The sequence below is a fragment of the Eleutherodactylus coqui genome, chromosome 2, assembly GCF_035609145.1.
Source record: "Eleutherodactylus coqui strain aEleCoq1 chromosome 2, aEleCoq1.hap1, whole genome shotgun sequence".
Taxonomy (NCBI): Eukaryota; Metazoa; Chordata; class Amphibia; order Anura; family Eleutherodactylidae; genus Eleutherodactylus; species Eleutherodactylus coqui.
In genome coordinates this window covers 117,561,351-117,574,131 of record NC_089838.1, presented here as the reverse complement: position 1 = coordinate 117,574,131, position 12,781 = coordinate 117,561,351, and the positions used below count along the sequence as shown (strand labels likewise).

General features: G+C 43.6%; 2 protein-coding genes across 3 annotated transcripts in view; one reads left to right on the top strand and one right to left on the bottom strand.

Annotated features, from left to right (window-relative positions):
• Window positions 1-738: 738 nt before the first annotated feature.
• On the bottom strand, window positions 739-12,113 carry HSP90B1 (heat shock protein 90 beta family member 1). Its single transcript, XM_066591432.1, has 18 exons — window positions 11,958-12,113; window positions 9,540-9,642; window positions 9,187-9,328; window positions 8,984-9,100; window positions 8,432-8,763; window positions 6,897-7,008; window positions 6,697-6,816; window positions 6,456-6,572; window positions 6,211-6,348; window positions 6,042-6,119; window positions 5,851-5,916; window positions 3,672-3,941; window positions 3,344-3,589; window positions 3,104-3,240; window positions 2,544-2,622; window positions 2,229-2,384; window positions 1,762-1,893; window positions 739-1,297 (listed from the first exon to the last, which is right to left on the bottom strand). The coding sequence occupies exons 1-18, from the start codon at window positions 12,004-12,006 to the stop codon at window positions 1,268-1,270; spliced, it is 2,424 nt and encodes an 807-aa protein (XP_066447529.1). The 5' UTR covers window positions 12,007-12,113; the 3' UTR covers window positions 739-1,267.
• A 354-nt stretch (window positions 12,114-12,467) lies between these two features.
• The window catches only part of LOC136611663 (putative tetratricopeptide repeat protein 41), a 57,773-nt gene continuing 57,459 nt past the window's right edge, over window positions 12,468-12,781 (top strand). For both annotated transcript variants that reach the window (XM_066591430.1, XM_066591431.1), the window contains exon 1: window positions 12,468-12,516. The gene's annotated coding sequence lies outside the window, so the exon portion shown is untranslated. The remainder of the gene's footprint in view (window positions 12,517-12,781) is intronic.

The following is a 12,781-nucleotide window of genomic DNA, read 5'->3' as shown; positions in this document are numbered from 1 at the left end:
AAAGTGTCTGCATATAGTTAACTGAAGCCTAAAAGGCCCTTCTATACACAAAGATAATCTTTCAAGCAAGTGAAAGATTGTGATCATGTGCATAAATTGTTAATGGCCATTAACAGTTTTACATGCAAATGAAGATAAAGGACCTCTAAGAGTTGTTTGCTGAGCTGGATGTGTTTAAACATTCCATTGTTCTCCTCCAGGCTAGTGTAAACATCCTGCAGTCTTTTGGAAGATGAATGAAATACATTCAAATAGAATGTACATGCTCAGTCTTTCAGAGGCTGCAGATTAAGTAAACTAAAAATCCATTGCCTAACTGAAAAGTGCATGATGCCCCCATTTACATGTAATTATTGCTCTTTCGGCCATTTGGACGAATTTTGAGCGATTATAGTTGCATATAGAAGGCATGTTCATTTGACAGGTGTATTGTAGGGTATAGGCAAGGCTATTCTGGGAACATCTGTATTCTTAATGTACTTAAGACTTCCATAGCCCACTATCGCACTCATGCATTGTTCCCACAGATGTGCGGAGTTAACCTCCAATCACTTCTGGGAAAGCTTTGGCAAGTGTTTTCAATGGGATAGCTTTGCTCCATTGAAAAGCCATGCACAAGCCCCCCAAAAATAAATCAATAAATAAATAAAAAAAAAAATATAAAAAAAAAAAAAAGGTACACTTTCATTATGAACCCTACAGCAAAGCATAAAATCGCCACACTAGTCTTCACAACTGTTCAATAACAAAGTCACTGGCAACTTTATTTTTCAAAGGCAAATTGCTGTGGAACGTTATGGCAACATTGTGACAACAGGTAACTGGGAAAAGGTTACAAGATGTTGCAACTTTGCTTCTAAATTAGGGCTCATGTTCCCCCAATAAGACAGTTACCAGTTTACAAAAAGAAGCAAAGTTAACCATTATGCTGTGAACTTCACATTTGTGCCGAGTCCAGTCCTTTTCTACTTCAAATCAGCATGTTGATGGGAGATTAGTAACCATTAAATATCCAGTCCATCTCTGGTAAGTGCAGGGTGTCCAAGATATCCCTCCAACATCCAAGTGCAGCGCTTTAGAATATGTTTGGTTGATGGAATTGCCAGAATCGTGTTCATGTGAAAGATTTTCCCACCGTACACTCATAAATAGGACAAATTTACATTCATGGGGAATGTTTGTGTAAAAAACAAAAACAAACAAACTAAAAAACCCTCCCAACACTGTCAAAAACCCAACCCCCCACTAAACTGCTGCAAGATGGTATTTAGAATTCATCTTTTATGTGTGTGGATTCCTGGAGAAGAGAAAAAACAAACAAACCACATTACATAAATGCATCAGTGGCATTCACAAATCAGAAATAAAACAGCGATACAACATATTGGTTTGCAGTGCGTGAAATCGCATGACAGGGAGGGCTTGTTAATCTCCACCAGAGTATAAAAAGTGCAAGGCCTGATAGTCATAATAACTCAATAGGAAACAGGATCCCAAGCCAAGGGCCATAGCATTTAACGGGGCCTGTCCAGTCAAATAAAAAATATGGGGCAATACGCAATCTATCAGTGAAACCTTTTCACTACAGCCTTTGACTTCCGTTTCCCACATGACCTGAAGATTGGTGTCTCACTAATGGAACATCCTGCTACAGTATGCCCTTTAGAACCACATACGGTCTGCATAGTATTGCAGTTTCCCTAACCAGGGGTCTGTCCTGGTGCAATTAAAATTCATGAATTCTGGAACATGACTGCTCACCTGTTTGTCTGTTTCTTCCTCTGCTTCTGGCTTTTCAGTATCTTCCTCTGCATCAATGTCTTCAGCATCATCTGACTCGTCCTGTTCCGTTTCATCTGCTGCCACTTCCTCTTCTTCTGGCTCTTCTTCCACCTAGTGACAAGCACCCTCATTAAGTTATAATGCCCCACTAATGAAAGACTAGACATATACATTACTATCCTGTAGTTTCATTAGAAAGATAATAGGGGTTGGTTAACTCTTAGCATGCCACAATTTTAGTAACCACACTCCCCCTGAAATAAAATTTATATAGTCTTCTCCATCCTCTACATTACTGATAGCAGATCTCAAAATTACATAATTGCACACAGCATCCATCAGCTTGAGAATTTATACTCCAAGCCTGACTTTGGTAACTGGTAGCCAACATCAGCCCGGTATGTAAATTTCAAGATCATACAAATGTGAAGGCGTTCAACTATTACCTTAGCATCAAGGTCAATATTAAGGCTTAGCCGTAACATCCTTTCTATCCTGTCGCCGTATGCTTTGGTGTCTGGCAACTGGTATCCAGACCGCAGTGTGGCAGTCTCAAGTAGTACGACTGCAAGGTCAGCCACAGTTTGGTCATCGTCGTTTTCCTGTGAATACAGTAACAGTTAATATATGGAAGAACCATGCACTCATCTCATTTACAGTTTGAGTATAAATCAATCATTTGGCATTTTAAGAGAAAGGGGTCTGATGTATACATAGATGCAACAGACAGGAGGACACAGCAGGTCTATCAGATTGCTCACCTTTACTCTTCTCAACATATCTTTAATAAGGGGATGTCTTGGATTAATTTCAAGAGTCTTCTTCTGGCTTGAGTAATAACTGAAATTAAAGTTGTATAAAAAGGTTATCTTGACCATGGCTTTTCCAACAGGTCTGAATCCTTAGAAGGTAAACAGAGTATTGTGTTGCTGCAGTTTAAAAACCACCCAGGGTCTCCTTTAACCCCTTAACCCTTTCCAATCCAATTTGTATCCTGGTTTTCCTAGGGGGCTTACTCTTTCTGCCGTTATACAATGGCGCTATATGCTGGCTAAAGCCAGTACTGCATGAGGTGACACATTGGATAGGCTCCGACAGCAGAGAGGCTGGCAATATATAGTAAGAGAACCTCAGACGTCTTCCAACATCGGAGCTGTACAGCCTTAAATCATAATGTCTTCAGGAGGTCAGACAGTGGATTAGAAAGGGTTAAAGCTCGAGGATGAACATTTGTCACAGAGGTTCAGCTTTGAATGGACAGGGAAAGGGCAGGTCTCGCAAACAATGCAGGTGCCAGCTGTTTATTACATCGTGCACTTACCTGGTGGAAATGTCTTTTCCAGTTTGATATGCCTGAGCCTTCATTATTCTTTCCATGTTGCCAGACCAGCCATATTGACTTGCCACAAGAGCACAAGGTGATTCCGTCAAACGCTGAGATACGACTGCCTTTTCAATCTAGAGCAAGACAAAAAATAAAGTTATTAAGCCTGGCTACTTTTCACAAAAGGTAATTAAAAAAAAATAAAAAATATGTAAGAGTGACTGCTGTTAAATCTACCTGGTCTTTAAGAGCTTTATCCTTCATCCATGTTAAAAGGGGTTCATACTCCTTCTCCAACGCTTCATGTGCTTCTTTTGCCTTTTCACTTTCATCAAACTTCAACCCTTCCTTAGCAACATTTTGGAACCTCTTGCCATCAAACTCTGGTAATGCCTGTATGCAGTACTCATCCACAGGCTCCGTTAGGAAGATTACTTCATGGCCCTTCTTCAGAAGTCGCTCAACAAAGGGAGAAGAGTCCACCTAAGGGAAAAGCAAGATCTTAAATACTTCAAAAATCTTCCAGACTGCAGTATATGTAAGGAAAGAGGACAGCAAACCTCACCTCCTTCCTGCTTGCACCAGCCATGAAGTAGATTTTATCTTGTTTCTCTTTCATTCTTTCTACATAGTGCTCCAAGCTGGTCAACTCTGTCTTGTGGTTGGAAGACTGAAATCGAAGAAGCTTGGCCAATCGGGTTCTGTTAGAATGGTCTTCAATCACACCAAGTTTAACATTGGTACCAAATTCCTTCCAAAATTTATCATTGTATTTGTCATCTGCAATTTTTTTAATCATGTCTAATGTCTTCCGCACTAGCTTCTTTCTGATAACCTGAAGGGGAAAGGACAAAAAAAAAGTTAATAATGCTGCAACGTAGCGGTGTGTAATTGATGCAATCCCACCCTACACGTTTAACTGACTTCAGTTATTGAATGCCTCAACTGCATAGACTTCAACGCTAATATATATTTTTTTAATTTGCTTTACACAGGACGACAGTAGGGTAAACGGCACGAGCGCAGTCACCGCTAAGGTAGTTAACGTTCATGCGGAGTGTTTAGACAGAGTTTGCTGCTGGGTTCTCGCTCAGCACTTCACATTTTAAGTGGGGAGCATTTACAGCGAGAAGCCAGCAATAGTTTTTATGCTGACCAAGTCAGCGATGACGAACGAATAGCGAGGGATTTTTTGCATTTATATTGCACGACCATCGCTCAAATTTGTTCATTTTAAGGAATTGAGTGACAGTAGACCCATTACTCTTGCAGGTTTCTCTTTGGTGGTACATGAAAATTACTGTAGAGCACAGACTTTTCTTCTACAACACTATTACTCTAGATAGGGTCTGTATTACTGCTAATTAAAAAGGAGTTAACGAGGCTGCCATGCAATGTCAGAAAAAGTTATAACATTTATCTTGCACAACTTACTGATTATAGAACAAGCCAACATGCACTTTTTTTTTATATAAGGTCACATTTCCTCACATATGGATATAATTTTAGGTCAACTCACTGGCCATATTGCAGTGATGAGTTTTGTACAGGGTTTAGCAAGCCTACAATCTTGGTTCTACATTTCATTAGTTGGTTATAACCACCAAGATACATGTCAGCATACTGGTTTCTATGGTGTTTAGAAGTTTCTTCCTTTTATATAGCCCCTTTGGCCTTAAAGGGGTTGTCCCGCGCCGAAACAGGTTTTTTTTTTTTCAACCCCCCCCCCGTTCGGCGCGAGACAACCCCGATGCAGGGACGTAAAAAAAAAACAAAACTGCTCAGCGCTTACCTTAATCCCCGCGCTCCGGTGACTTCTATACTTACCGGTGAAGATGGCCGCCGGGATCCTCTTCCTCCGTGGACCGCAGCTCTTCTGTGCGGTCCATTGCCGATTCCAGCCTCCTGATTGGCTGGAATCGGCACGTGACGGGGCGGAGCTACATGGAGCCCCATTGCAGAAAGCAGAAGACCCGGACTGCACAAGCGCGTCTAATTTGGCCATTAGACCATTTTAGACGGCGAAAATTAGGCGGGCTCCATGGAGACGAGGACGCCAGCAGCGGAGCAGGTAAGTGAAAAACTTTTTATAACTTCTGTATGGCTCATAATTAATGCACAATGTACATTACAAAGTGCATTAATATGGCCATACAGAAGTGTATAGACCCACTTGCTGCCGCGGGACAACCCCTTTAAGGCTACATTCACACAAGCTTATGCATATTTGTATGCGCAGAGTGTTTACTGTACTTTGCATGCACAAAAACACATCAATGCACTCAGCCACTGAAATGGCCAATACGTTTAATGCGTTCAAGTTGTGTTCTCTCGGTACAAATACGTAGGAAAACCTTATGCAGGGTTTGTTTTAGCAATGAAATTGCAGATGCCAAATATGTGCAGGTGAATGCACCCATTGAAATCAATGGGTTTCATTTTCTGCATATTACTCGCACAAATACATCCGTGTGAATCTTGCCTAAGTGCTGTATCAGATTAGAAACATGGTATACTTTTTCCAGAAGCAGTGTCACTTATCCTGGGCTTGTGTGCAGTATTGTAGCTGAGGTTTATTTGACTGGGGCTGAGCTGCAGTACCAGACAATGTCCATGGAGAAAACTAGTACTGCTCTTGCAAGAGGGCACAGAGTTTTCCCTAATCTGATCCCTTTAAGCAGTGCCATGTACGGTCACTTTAAAAAAACAAACAAACACGTCTATCAGGCTTACTAGATGCGTACCTTTAGCAATTTATGCTGCTGTAATGTTTCTCTGGAGACATTAAGAGGCAAGTCATCAGAATCAACCTGTAAACCAAAATTCAGATTTTTAGGGAGGGAAGTGTATGAAAGGAAAAGTTCAGTGGCTGTTTTTTTTTTTTTTATGAAAGAAAGGCAGAATTTAAAAACAAAACTACAGATGACTGACTTACCACTCCCTTGACAAAGTTCAAGTATTTGGGCATCATGTCATGGAAGTCATCTGTTATAAAGACTCTTCTGACAAAGAGCTGGAATGAGAATTTGACAGTTAGAAAGCTAGTAACGTTTCTGCATGCTCTTATGCAATCCATGGTGACCATTACTGAATGTTTATTATACCTTAATAAAGTCACTCTTCTTTGAGCCGTATTCATCAAACAGCCCTCGTGGAGCACTGGTAGGAATAAACAAGATGGACTTGAAAGTGACCTCTCCTTCTGCAGTGAAATGGATGTAAGCCAAGGGATCGTCACTTTCCTAGCAGAAAAAGGTGTTTGTAATTACTAAAAGTAGGAAAACATCTGGCTAAAATGCCAAGTTGTAGTTATTCCCGATTGCCTTATACAAAGCTGTTCTCCGCTCACCTTGGAGAAGGATTTGTAGAAGGCTTTGTATTCATCTTCCTCAACTTCCTTTGATGGCCTCTGCCAGATTGGTTTGATATCATTCATAAGCTCCCAGTCCCAAATGGTCTTCTCAACCTGAGTTATGGAGATACTAGTGTTAGAGCTTGTGTTGCTATAGTACAATGGGGAAGACAACTTGATATTTGTGTCACCTCCATTTCTGACAGAGTGAATACATAAAGCCTGCAATACAACAGACCTTTTTAGTCTTGGGTTTCTTTTCCTCATCTTCTTCCTCAACAGCAGCTTCTTCATCCGTTTCCTCTTCCTTTTCCTCCTTTGCTTCCTCTTCATCTATTGGTTCTTCTACAGTCTCCGTCTAGACCAGATCAGAAGTAATCCATTAAGTTCTGTGTGCATGCATATTTATTACATTTAAGACACTAAACCTTTCTTTACCTTGCTACTCCAGACATAGATGGGGAAGTTGATAAACTGTGAATATTTCTTCACAAGATTCTTAATAGTTTCCAGCTCAAGGTAATCATTTGCTTCTTCTTTCAAGACCAAACTATAAATAAAGATTGACATTTAATACATTTGGAGTCTTACAACCCATTTCAGTTTTACAGTACAAGTTCTGCAGATCTCTGAATGCTAGGACAAGTCTTCATGCAAGTTAAAGTGATGCCATGGCTTTTCAAGACCTGCCATCTACAAGGCTTCTGCCAACATTGAAAATTATAAATTTTAGCAGCAAGTGTTTCATTTCATGCACATAACGTTTCATCATTGTGTAGCAGCAACCTATTAAACTGTGGTTTCTAGCCCTCATGATGAGCAGCTCTGCTTGCAGCAAGTAAAATGGAAATTGCTGGTTTGTTGGGTGCTAATGGGACCGCAGGAGATAGCCTAGAGCCTGCACACATCCATCTCTGGATCCTTTTAAAACGAATGGAGTGGTGATTCACTTATGCGACCATTTCCCTATTCATGCAGCAACACTCCAGACCTAAAACAATCAGCTATGGTGTATGGATACTTAAGGGGTTATGCAGTTAGAAATGCACTAAGTTTAGAGCCAAATCACAACAAATTGGTACTTGCCCTCATTTTCAGCCCTGGCGATCAAGCTGTGACTATATTAGTCTGTTAGCAGCGGAACTCAGGTGACTGCTGAATCACTGGTAGAACCCCTAGCATCAGGGCACCCAGCATGTGAACACTGATCCCAGGAGAATGGGTGATGACACTGCAGTCTGTTAAGAGACCAGGAGACTCAAGGGGCAGCATCGCTGGGGCTGAGGAGAGCATGTACCCGTTTTATCATTGTAAACGATTTGGCTCTAAATTTAGAGATTGAAGTTCTAGCTGGACAACCCCTTTAATGGGAGTCAATCACCAGAGCAGGCCCAATTAAATTGGTTACCTGCTCTCTTGAACAGATGACCTATTCTCTGAATAGGTCATCAGTAGTTGGACTGATATCCAGAGCTGCAGCCACTGCCCATCAGCTGAAGTTTGGGCCCACTGTACAATGCAGCAGGCCGGACACTCAGCCAATGGGAGGATATGAGAGAGCTCGCTTCACTCCCATTATAGTCAACGGGAGTGCCGCACTGTTCTACTTTCTGCTTCTATTTTGGTCAGGACTCGATAGAATGTCCTGACCAGGAGAGAAGCAGGTGTATATGAAGCCAGCACTCCCCCTTCCTGCCCCATCCACCGATGGCAACAGGTAGACTATCAGCTGATTGACAAGCATTTGAGGGCTGTCGCCATCCATCAACTACTGCCAACCCATCTAGAGGATGAGTCAAAGAGGATAGAAAACCCTCCAATATCCAACAGCCAGCTGGTACTACTTGCAAAGTGCAGATAGTGGTGTTCTAAGCAGTTTGACTTCTTTCCTCATGTCATCCATTACATGCCCATCAGCATCTCTTCTGGTAGCCGGCAATTGTAACTGTAAATATAACCGATGACCAACTTACGTTATTGTTGTGCCTCTGCCCAGTGTGTCACCACGTGGATCATCTGTCACAAAGAACTCATTAGAATCGGACTCCCATATGTGTTGTGTATCATTGTTATGCTTGGATGTTACAATCACACGATCTGCAACTAGGAAGGCAGAATAAAAGCCAACACCAAACTGGCCAATGAGCTCAGAAGTAGACTGGCCTTCTTCTTGGGCTTCTGTGAGCTTATTCAAAAATTCACTGGTGCCAGATTTTGCAATTGTACCCAAATTCTTCACAAGTTCTTCCTTTGTCATGCCAATGCCAGTATCAGTAATATGTAGCATATTCTTCTCTTTATCAGACTAAAAGGAAAAAAAAAAAAGAAAAGAAAAAAATCAAGGCATGTTAGTTTGCAGGCTCCTTATGAGCAGACACTATAGTGTATAACAGATTAACAAGTTGGTACCATGGCGTTTTCTTAGTACATAGCTTTGTCACTTGCTCATTAGAAGGCCATATGCATAGCTTTGTTTACTGATCTCTTCCTTCTACAGGTTAGGACCCCACACAACAGCAACCTACCTTGATTTTGATGGTCAACTCTTCATTAGCAGCAAGAGCATTGTCATCAGTTAAAGACATCAACCGGATCTTGTCAAGGGCATCTGAAGCATTGGAGATCAACTCTCGAAGGAAAATCTGGGCAAGAAAAAAAAAAGTCATAACCGTTCTAGTTCCCATTTTAAAAAGGAAAGTCTGATATAGAAGCAGGATATGAAAGTTACCTCTTTGTTCTTGTACAGAGAGTTGATAATAAGTTTCATCATCCTGTTAACTTCGGCTTGAAATGCAAACTTCTCAGATTTCTCCCTGATCTCCTTAAACTGGGCAGGATTGAGTCCATCTAGTTGAATGGCCTCTTCCTCTCTGTAAAGGTAAAGACAGGAGTGGTCAGCCACCAGACTACTTATTAGACCCTCCGCTGAGGTATTAGACATTTTCCACCTGCTTGTCTATGCCACCAGAGCCCGAGCCCATTTTCTAATCCATTAGCTTTGCCCCTGTACACATGGGAGCTGAAGGAGATCTGCAGTGCTAAAGAGCAGACGCTACACTGGTACGAAGCATGAATACTAACCTGCTGACAACTTCATCATCCGTCCGTGAACCTTCTCGGCTCTTTCCCAGGTCATCCTCCACGGTTCCATCAATGTCGACGTCATCTTCGGCTCTGACAGAAGCTGGAAGACATTTACAAAGTGAACAATAGTTCAGTTATTTGTCCTTGAAAGTGTTCCGTTAAAAGCAGCAACAGCTGACGCACCATCAGTAATACGATAGCAACAATTAGCATCAGAACGTCAGCGAGTCATTCCACTAGACTGAAGCAGCGAGAGCTACCCGCTACATCCGCAGCGGAACCACAAGTCCCAGCACACCACGCCAGCTGATTGATTATATAGCACCAACATATTCCACAGCATAGTGACATGTTTTCACCTCTCATCGCTTATTAGTCTAATGTATGTAAATCTACCAGCTGGTTTGTAAAGTGCTGCAGAACATGTTGGCATCGGGGCTGGCAAGTCAGCACAAAAAAAGTTTTCATTTTAAAGGCCGGGCTCATGCGACTATCTGGCAGTGAGATATACGGACACGGCGCGCAGGCAGTACACAATGACATTGCATACTTGCTGCGTGCCGCTCATCACCATATACTATCTTGGTGTATGCATCAAGTTAGGACATACTGTGATTTTTCTTGAGCTAGACTGGTATAGCGCATTACGCACAGAAGACTCGCACGCGGACTACGCTGTAGTGACACGCTGTGTGAGCCCAGCCCAAGTCTCTGCTTGATTCTCTTATTGTTGCTAAACAAGCTAAAACCACCAAGACGCCTTTACAGGAGAGAATCGCTTACACAGCAGTTTCTTAATATCTACTGATTTTTAGATGAATTGGACAATATCAGATAATCAGTACTGAAGATTGCCAGGTAAAGTTCAAGCCTGATATTAGCTCCACCCACAGGGGCGGGGCCAATACTGATTGCACAATTCTGATGAAAGTTAAAATTGAACCTCAGGGAAAAAAAAAAACCAATTAATCCAATTTGAATAACTGCCCAGCCCAAGTTGGCAGATATAAAGGTGCCAGGCCACAGCGGTACAGATGTGATGGACCACAAGCCTAGTGCAGCAGGAATCCCTTCACCACTGTACAGGAGGCCTCCAGCACTTACAGCCATGGGCACCAGCTACGGCTAGGATAACCCTGCCAGTCACACGGGGGTACAGTATGGCCAACTCATATTATTGCCACCTTATTCCTAAATGTGTAGGCGCCCTTGATCTTCCTGCAAGGGACTACAAAATACAGTAACAAGTGGGAGTCAGATCAATCCCCAACCCCATGATGGCCATTACTGTCCCGCTGTGCAGAGACCCTGGAAACTCCCGCTTGCAGAAGGGGGTTGCGTGTTAAGGCCCTCTTACACAGGCCAACAGCCTTATAAATGACTGCAGGAGCGCTGCTGTCACCGCTAAGGCCGTCAGCACTCGTGCAGAGCATTCAATCGGAGAGACTTGCCAGCGGATCGTGGGGTTCTCGTTCAGCGCGTCACCTCCTATGGAAGGCGCTGCGCATTTACACGGGACGAGAAGCCAGCGGGTTTTTTTTTTTTTAAAGTGGACTGAAAAGTCAGCTTGACAAACTGCGAACGAGCAATATTTTCACACTGAACAATTATCACTCATTCGTCTGATAGAATTTTGAGCGCTAATCATTACGTGTAAACGGGCCGTGGGACTGCAGGCTCACCCGCCAGGACAGCTGTGATCAGTGAAAAACTGACCATTTTCCCTACATGCATGAAAAACATAAATTCTGTGGTTCTTTACGGTCCACGGTCGCCATAGTAACCCGGTGAAATGTAGCACGCTCACATGAAAGGCATGCAAGCTGCATGGCAGGCAAATGCAGGTTTTTTTTTAGGGTTTAGCACACTGCCATAGAAAATACCAATTCTTAAGACTTGGACAAAAAAAGCTTGGCCTATTAGTTCAAGATAAAAAACCTCACTTGTGTGAATAAGTGATCAGATGAATGAGTTCTCCTCCCGGGCATTCCAGAACCAGACAGAGCGTGAGCAGGAACCCCCCATGTGACCAGCGAACACCATGAACACCACCACCGGTTTTGGTCAGGGACGATGTAAGTCTAACGCCATCATCTACACACAGGGCAGATGAGCAGAGACCCCATACAGCTGCCATGTGGGGGGCAGACCGCTGACATATAGAGGGCCTGTGTGGCCGGACTTGTCACACCAAACCCAACATGTAGCCAGGGAACTGCATTAAGCAGCCCCATGTAATAAGGCAAGTTATTACACCCCTCACAGGCCAGTGCAGGAGAGCACAAGGAAGTAATGGGGCGAGGGAGTATGGATAAAGAAAGTTCTAGATCCCCCTTCCTTCCGCCTAGTGATAGGTGCAGGTGAGGAAGCTTCTAGAAGCGGCAATAGAACACTCCCGGCTCGGGCTGCACTTACCACATGCCAGAAGGACTACGCACAGGCCGATAGCCCACAGCTTCCTCATTGTGCCGGCACCGGAGCTGTCCACGCCGTACTGCTCGTTCTCCACAGATAACTGCGGCTCCCGCACCGCCTCCAATGCTTTAATATCTGCCTCTGACAGGCACCGGGCGGCATCACAGCGCCCTCCAATAGCGGCCAACCACGCACAACAGCGAGCCAATCACCACCATCTTGCACTGCGCGTCACTGTCACTCCCGGCCAATAGGCTTCTTCCATGTACAGTGTCGAGCGCTAGGAGCGTGTCTCGCTCTGATTGGCTGACGTCCACGGCTTTCTGACCAATGGAAATAAGCAGATTCCAGTGAGCGGCTTCAATCTGAGGGAAGGAAATAACTGAAAAGGAGGAGGCGGTGAGAGAACAGCGAGGGTGGGGCATGGAGGTCACTGAGAAGCACTTCCGGGGCAGTAGTAAAGTGGTTACTGGGACGGCTGGGGTTACTATGGGAACAGTTTAGGTCACAGATAGCAAGGCGGCCGAGGGACGGGCAGAGAGCGTGTTCACATGAGCCGGTAACTCTCCATACCGCTACATAGACAGCACAGTTATAATACAAGCCTCCACACCTGAAGGGCCCGCATATTAGGAGGTGCTGGAGCCACTGTCTCACAGTGTGCATGGGGCTCAGGTAACTCCTCTGGGCAGGTGTTACTATGACAGACCTTTAAGGCTATGTTCACACGCCGCAGGTTTGCAGTGGATTTTGTAGATATGTTTTTGTGTGCAGAAAATCTGCTTCCACACTGCGCTGCTGCTGCGGATTATATCTGCCTATGT

Bases quoted from the DNA above. Each gene is read 5' to 3' on its own strand.
- HSP90B1 (XM_066591432.1), bottom strand. From the start codon at position 12,006: ATGAGGAAGCTGTGGGCTATCGGCCTGTGCGTAGTCCTTCTGGCATGT. The intron at 9,101-9,186 runs GTAACTTTCATA...TTTCTTGCCCAG, and splicing joins CTCTGTACAAGAACAAAGAG to ATTTTCCTTCGAGAGTTGAT. The intron at 2,385-2,543 runs GTGAGCAATCTG...CTGTATTCACAG, and splicing joins ATATGTTGAGAAGAGTAAAG to GAAAACGACGATGACCAAAC.